Raw genomic sequence first — 8,239 nt, forward strand, 5'->3', positions numbered from 1 at the left:
CTAACTTCTCTCTCTTTCATCTTTTGCTGTATTGTAAACTTGAAGATGCAAAAACATTTTGTATCCTCTTGTGAGACTACTGTTTTATACCAGTCTAATCATAAAACATCAATACTAAATTATCAGTGTGTACGTGTGTGTGGAGGCGGGGGAAGAGAGTGTATGGGTACTTAGATGGGTCTCTGAAAGTATACAAATGTTATTTTGATAAATTGAGAGATTTAAAATGCATGAAGGAGTACTTATTCTAAGAAACTCTTGGCAAAAATTATATTAGAATTAAGTTACATTAAATTCATAAGGATGAGGTTTTAGGAGTTGTTAATGGGTTTTTTGGTTAGTGAAAAACAATTTTTTTAAAATTCACAAATCCAACAAAATTATTGATTTTATTGTTAGTATTAAAAGATATGAGTTCAACTATAACCAAGTGGAATTTATCCCAGGTGTGCAAGGCTGGTTGAACATTTGAAAATTAATTAATAAACTCCATCAATAAACAGGCTAAAGAACAAAAATGACATGATCCTATCCCTAGATGCAGAAAAAGCATTTGACAAAATCCAACACCATGATAAAAATTCTCTGTAAACTAGGAATAGAGGATAACTTTCTCAACTTGATGAAGAATATCTACAAAACGTACAGCTCACATCATACTTAATAGAAACTAGAAGCTTTCCTGCTAAGATAAGGAACAAGGCAAGATGTCCTCTCTCACCACTCCTTTTCAACATCATAGTGCAAATCCTGACTAATAAGACAAGAAAAAGAAATAAGTATACAAATTGAGAAGAAAAAAACTGTCTTTGTTTACAGAGACAGTTTGTCTACGTGACATGATTGTCTATGCAGAAAATCCAAAAGAGTCAACCAAAAAAATAAACTAACAAACACTTGATTATAACAAGGTTGCAGGATAGAAGGTTAATATACAAAAGTTAACTGCTTTTCTATATACTAGCAGTGAACAAGTGAAATTAAAAACACAATACCAATTACAATAGCACCCCCCCAAAATGAAATATGTATAATTTAACAAAACTTAAAATATGTATATGAGGAAAACTACAAAACGATGAAAGAAATCAAAGAACTAAATAAATGGAGAGATAGTCCATGTCCTTGGATAGGAAGACTCAATATTGTCAAGATGCCACTTCTTCCCAACTTGATCTATAGATTCAACACAATCCCAATCAAAATCCTAGCAAGTTATTTTGTGAATATCAACAAACTGATTCTTTTGTGTGTGTGTGTGTGAGGAAGATCAGCCCTGAGCTAAAATCCATTGGCGATCTTCCTCTTTTTGCTGAGGAAGATCGGCCCTGAGCTAACATCTGTGCCCATCTTCCTCTACTTTATATGGTACGCCACCACAGCATGGCTTTGACAAGCAGTGCATTGGTGCGTGCCCAGGATCCGAACCTGCAAAATTTGTGCCGCCAAAGCAGAGCGCATGCACTTAACTGCTTGTGCCACCGGGCTGGCGCTGCAACAAACTGATTCTAAAGCTTATATGGAGAGGCAAAAGACCTAGAAAAGCCAACACAATATTAATGGAGAAGAACAAAGTCAGAGGACCGACGCTATCTAACTTCAAGACTCACCATAAACCTATAGTAATCAAGTCAGTGTCAGTGTGGTATTGGCAAAAGAATAGACAAATAGATCAATAGAACAAGATAGAGAGCCCAGAAATAGACCCACACAAATATAGTTAACTGATCTTTGACAAAGGAACAAAGGCAATACAATGGAGAAAATCTTTTCAACAAATGGTGCTAGAACAACTGGACATCCACATGCAAAAAAAATTAAGCTAGACCCAGACCTTAACACCCTTCAAAAATTAACTCAAAATGGATCATAAACCTAAATGTAAAATACAAAACTATAAAACTCCTAGACAATAACACAGGAGAAAATCTAGATTACCTTTGGTTTGGTGATGACTTTTTAGATACAACATCAAAAGTATGAATCATGAAAGAAATAATTGATAAGCTGGACTTCATTAAAATTAAAAACTTCTGCTCTGTGAAAGACATTGTCAAGAGAATGAGAAGACAAGCCACAGACTGGAAGAAAATATTTGCAAAAGACATATCTGATAAAGTAATATTATTCAAAATATACAAAGAACTCTTAAAACTCAACAATAAGGCAAACAACCTGATTTAAAAAATGGGCCAAAGACCTGAAAGACTCCTCAACAAAGAAGATATACAGATGGCAAATAAGCATATGAAAGATGCTCCACATCATACATCATCAGGGAAACACAAAATTAAAACAGCAATGAGATACTGCTACACACCTATTAGAACAGCCAAAATTCAGAACACTGACAACACCAAACGCTGGCCTGGATATAGAGCAACAGGAACTCGCGTTCATTGCTGGTGGAAATGCAAAATGGTGCAGCCACTTTGGAAAACAGGTCGACAGTTTCTTACAAAACTAAACATATGTGTACTATATGATCCAGCAATGCACTCCTTGGTATTTATCTAAATGAATTGAAATCTTATGTCCACACAAAAACCTGCACATGGATGTTTCTAGTAGCTTTACTCATAATTGCCAAAACTTGGAAGGAACCAAGATGTCCTTCAGTAGGTGAATGGGTAAGTAAACTGTGGTACATCCAGACAATGGAATATTATTCGGCACTAACAAGAAATGAACTATCAAGCCATAAAAATTCATGGAGGAACCTAAATGCACATTACTAAGCGAAAGAAGCCAATCTGAAAGACTACATACTATATGATTCCAACTATAGGACATTCTGGAAAAGACAAAATTATGGAGGCAGTAATAAAACCTGTGATTGTCAGGTATTGGGGGGAGGGAGGGATGAATAGGTAGAGCACAGAGACTTTTTAGAGCAGAAAAACTATTCTGTATGATACTATAACAGTGGATACTTATTATACATTTGTCAAAACCCAGAATGTGCAACACCAAGAGTGAACCCTAATGTAAACTTTGGACTTTGAATAATAATGATGTGTCAATATTGGTTCAGCAATTGTAACAAATATACCCCTCTGGGGTAGGATGTTAGTAGCACAGGAGGATGTGGGTGTGTAGGGGCAGGGAGTGTATGGGAACTCTCTGTACTTTCTGCTCAATTTTGCTGTGCATCTAAGATTGCTCTAAAAAATAAAGTCTATTTACAAAGGAAAAAATTTTTAATAGATATTTTAATAAAATATAGGTTCATATTAACCTTTCTCGTTATGGCCTTAATCTCTATTTAAAAGAATATTGACCAATATTTGCACATTATGAGACTATTACTTAAAGATATTTTCCATAAATAATTTTGACATAAAATCATAACTCAGATGAATGGGGGGGGTCTTTTTACATAAGAATTTGTTACAAGAGTTCAGTTTTGTAAGCAAACCTATTTAGTATTGTTATGTGTTGTCATATCTACATATTAGGTAGGAAAAACAGCTAAACCAGAACTGAGCAGTTCTGTTTAACCATAAGCCACTTTGCATATCGTTGCTAAATAATCGTCTATAAATCAGGTTAAGTCTGACTCAGCCCAAAGTACAGCATCTTGGTGACAAAATTCAGGTAAGAGACTCTTCTCTAGAGCGGTCCATGGGGAAGAATAAGAGCAGGGTTTTTAAGATAATCCCTAGGCACAGTTGATAAATGATGCATTTCATCAGCTATCTGATTATTCCATTATTTTAAACTATCAAATATGCCCCTATGTTGAAAGATCCAGATTTTGCCGACGCTTAAATCATCTGGAGGAGCGGAAAGGGCTTTTGGTGTGGACGTCAGGAGACTGAGGTTCTGACCCCTGCTCTGCTACTAGCTCTGCCACCTTAGCCAGGTCACAACCTATGGGGGAGCAGATAAGAGGATTTCTAAGGTTCCTTCCAGCCCTGACATTCCATAATTCAATTATACGCGCAGTTGTAGCTTTTTGTTTTACATGCTAGATATTTTTAATATCTCTGAAAGTTGAAGCTTTTTTGCTCAGCAGAGAATCTCAGGATTTTATCATTAAGACTTCATCATCTATTTCCCAGAAAAGCTCCAAGACAGAAACCTGAGATTTTCCCAAGATAGGTGCATGTGTTAGCTGTGCGTGTGTCTGGAACTTCGGAGCCCCAGCACTAACAGTCTGTGCTGCTTTCTTTTAAAAACTTGTAGGCAATTTCTGCAAACACGTCCAGCCTCCACCAGGCTTCCCGTCTCGATCCTCTTCATTCCTGCATTTTTCATTCTATCACTCTGTTGTGTTGTGGTTAAATTTTCTTCTTTGAATAAAAGAGAATCATATTTAAATGCTACTACATTATTTAAATGCTACTACATTAATTGGTGAACTTTTTGGAAATGTTCAACAGAAAAAGCTTCTCATCAGAGCATCTCCAGAGACACCAGGCTCTTTTTCCATGAATTATGCAAAGTCTTGTTAAAGCCGAGAAACTTTTAATCACCTGTGGCATATACAAATTACTCAGATTTCATCTGAGTCAAGATTTAAGATATTATTAAAATTATCTGTCAGGGGTAAAACCATACCCAAGGAATTCTTGTGTGTAATTGGCTTTGATGACATTGGCTATCCTTGTTGGTACCCTGTTGTATCAGTTCTGGCTTGTTAGCCATAGGCAGAAACAAGGCTCTGCTGTTCTCAGAGATGTAGTAATACCGGCTCCATACCCATTGTACCATCATTTTATAGTTTCTGCCATAGATGTCCTTTTTATCTCTTACCCTTTAGAATTCCTGGCTTGGGAATTTCCTAACTCTTTTCTCTCGGCAACTTTTTCTTTTTGACAGAATCTTGGCTAGTTTTTAATCTTCCAGAGATTTTTGTTTTATGTTAGTTATTTTAGGCCATTTGCTCAGTAATTTGGAATCTCTCATATCCTGTTCCTCGGTTTTGATTGTTAATTGGACCCATCGCACTTATCTCATTCCCCCACGCCCACTCCCTCTATTGGGAAGAGCATTTCCTGGCATTTGGTCCTTTTCCAGCCTGTTTCACCATGACTTCTTATAACCCTCCCCACCCCTCACTCTCCCTGCTCCTCACCCCTACCCCTCCTCCCCCACCCCCTCCTCCCCCACCCGCTCCTGTCCTTTCTGTTTCCAGTCATCGTCTTTTCAGTGGCCACGCTAGATAGGATAGGCTTTTCACAAGAATTGTAATAAACTTTATCGCTCTTGAATTCTGTTGCTTAAAGACTGCTCCTCTTGTTACATAGTGCAGCCTGCAGGGTTTTGCTGTGCTCGGTAGAGAAGCAAGTGCCAATGTTATCTAATCTCACCATAAACATTAGGGCTGGTTTTTGTGGAAAAAGAAAGACATATTTCCTTCTTTTCTGGAGGCCCACAATTAGATTTCGTGTTGCTTTTCCTTTTCTGTTTCAGGTGTGTTCTTCATCTCTCAGCAAATCCACTTTGGATAGATCAATGTTTGATTTTCCAGTGTGGGGAAAATATAAGCCAGGTTTTCTATAAGGTGCAGTTTAGGGAAGGATGCTGCACAAGTATTCATCTGTTAAGAAAGGAAAGAGGAAAAGAACTAATGCCTGGTGCATTATATATTTTTTCATTTAATCCTCACAACCACCCTGCAGAATGGTTAACATCTCAGCTGGACATAGGAAAAAGCTGGAGTTCAGAGAGGTTAAGAAACTTGCCTAAGGACACACAGCTAAGGAGGGGCAAAGCCAAGATTGAAACTTGAGAGTGTTCATGACTGAAAGAAAAATACTCTTTTCCTACAGCACTTCCCCACCTCCTAGTTAACTGGTTAAACTGCAGTGTCCCTGTAAAATGTGTTGTGACTACATTATTACAGTCAAAGGCAAAAAGTAATGGTGGTTTAATAAATGAGATGGATGCAGACCTATTCAGAAAGAGGAAATGTGTTGGTGTGGGACCTCTTGGGGTATAATACTTTATCCTTATGTTTCATTTAAAAAAAAAAAAACTAAATACAGATGCACTTTACTCAATATATTTAAAATTCTAAGTAAAAATATATAAATTGACTATGTTTTAAATGTGTTAGGGGAGTTTCTCATTTAAAGCAATCTTAGAGTGAATTTTTAAGAGCAAATGACTTCTTTCTCACTTTTATATTCAGTTTTGCCCCTGGCATAATAAGAAGGCTATGCCTGTGAGGTTGCATGATCACCAAGTAGTTTGTAATTTCTCCAACGTGTATTTGAATATTGTGGTGTTTTAGTGTTTCCCAAACTTCATTATTTGCATATACCTTCACAACTGTCATTATATCAGTATTCCACCTGTAGTAATATTTACTTACTATTTTTCTTAAAATAAATTCGCTTTTTTTTTTTTTTTGGCTGGGAAAGATTCGCCCGGAGCTAACATCTGTTGCCAATCTTCCTCTTTTTTATTTTCCCTCCCCAAAGCCCCAGTATGTAGTTATATATTCTAGTTGTAAGTCCTTCTAGTTCTTCTATGTGATCCACCACCACAGCATGGCTACTGACAGATGAGTGATGTGGTTCTGCGCCCAGGAACTGAACCCGAGCCGCTGAAGTGGAGCGCACCGAACTTTCACCACTAGGTCATCAGGGCTGGCTCTAAATTCACATTTTTTACTCAAGTAAATTTATTTTTAAAAGAAATTTTATATCTCTACTGTAAATGTGAAATCAGTATAATTCACAATAAATAGAAATTAACAGTAAAAATATTATTAAATTCTAGCTAGATACTATCTCTTGTTGAAGGCTTCCATCTGAGGGGGATTAGGAAGCATTATAGTAGCATGAAGACACATTCTCACCAGACTAAAGCTGTATCTTTGTCATCACAAGAATTGAAAGAAAACTGAAGGGGAGTAACTTTCTCACAAGGTGATTCAATGTTATTTAATGCTGCTTTTGTATACCATCAAAAATCTTCTCTCTTACTACCCACAGAATATTGTAACCCCATCTAGTCTTCTGAATGAGCTCAGAAACTATTCATCAAAGCGGAAAAGTCTTTAAAACATTGATCTCTGAGAAGGCCAATGAGATCTGTTCTCTGGCCAAATTAATAAGCTTGGTTTTGTTTCTAGGTTAAAGAGGAAATGATGGACAATAGAAACCACTCTAATCTGCCAGACAAACTGCCTGTCTTCACTGATTCTGCCCACTTGCCACTGACTAGGTCCTTCTATCTGGACCCCATGGTCACTTTCCACTTGTACCCTGAGGCCCCAGTGCCATCCCCTTACTCTGAAGAGCTGCCATTGCTGCCTTTTTCCAGTGACTCCTTAATCCTGGAAAATTATGGTGAACCCTGCCCCTTCTCCTTCCCAATGACTTATCCAAATTACAGAAGGTGCGAATACTCCTACGGGCCAGCCTTTATCCGGAAAAGGAATGAGCGGGAAAGGCAGCGGGTGAAATGTGTCAATGAAGGCTATGCCCAGCTCCGCCATCATCTGCCAGAGGAGTACTTGGAGAGACGACTCAGCAAAGTGGAAACCCTCAGAGCTGCAATCAAGTACATTAACTACCTGCAGTCTCTTCTGTACCCTGATAAGGCTGAGACCAAGAATAACCCTGGGAAAGGTTCCTGCATAATGGCAACCGCCAGCCTCCACACTGACCCCATTTTTAGAATCATTTGATTGTTTCCAAATAGAAACAAATAATTTCACAAAATGGGATCCCTTACAGCATCATTCAGTAGTTTTTCCTAAATGTAATCTCTGTGTAAGCAGATAACAGCTCAAATGCTAACCTATGCTGGATATTTCTTACCTGGGTTTCAGATGTACTAAACATTATCTTATGTAGATTGAGACAATGCTTCTTAAGCTTTGGTGATTTCTTTCAAGAACTTTAGGGGAGCAGGAGTCCCCAGGATTCCCTGTACCTCTCAGCTTGCCCTTCTCACCCACTTGGCTAGACTCTCAGCTGCAAGAAACTCTCACAAAAGTAAAGTATGACTAATGACCATTCAATGTTTGTTATGCACTTTGCAGACGCTTCACGCTAAGCAATCACAATGAACCTCCCCTGATTTGTCAAAGTTTGGTGGTTTTTATTATTTAGGGTTGACAAGAAATCTATACCTTACTCATATCATGATGGGAAAGTATCTCAGGGTTAAAGCAAAAGTAATTACCAAAACCTTGTGTCGTTTGAAATTATTTCAGAGTCATCTTTTTCCTGCACGCAGGAGACTTCCTCAGGTAGCTTAGTAGAGGCAGGTAGCTTAG

At 37.8% G+C, this 8,239-nt stretch overlaps 1 protein-coding gene across 1 annotated transcript; it reads left to right on the forward strand.

Annotated features, from left to right (window-relative positions):
- Window positions 1–7,099: 7,099 nt before the first annotated feature.
- On the forward strand, window positions 7,100–7,645 carry ASCL3 (achaete-scute family bHLH transcription factor 3). Its single transcript, XM_087433985.1, has one exon. The coding sequence runs from the start codon at window positions 7,100–7,102 to the stop codon at window positions 7,643–7,645; it is 546 nt and encodes a 181-aa protein (XP_087290111.1).
- The last annotated feature ends 594 nt before the right edge of the window (window positions 7,646–8,239 follow it).

Source organism: Ceratotherium simum, chromosome 7, assembly GCF_057802395.1.
Source record: "Ceratotherium simum simum isolate JZ-2026a chromosome 7, ASM5780239v1, whole genome shotgun sequence".
NCBI lineage: Eukaryota > Metazoa > Chordata > Mammalia > Perissodactyla > Rhinocerotidae > Ceratotherium > Ceratotherium simum.

Coding starts and splice junctions, on each gene's coding strand:
- ASCL3 (XM_087433985.1), top strand. CDS start 7,100: ATGATGGACAATAGAAACCACTCTAATCTGCCAGACAAACTGCCTGTC.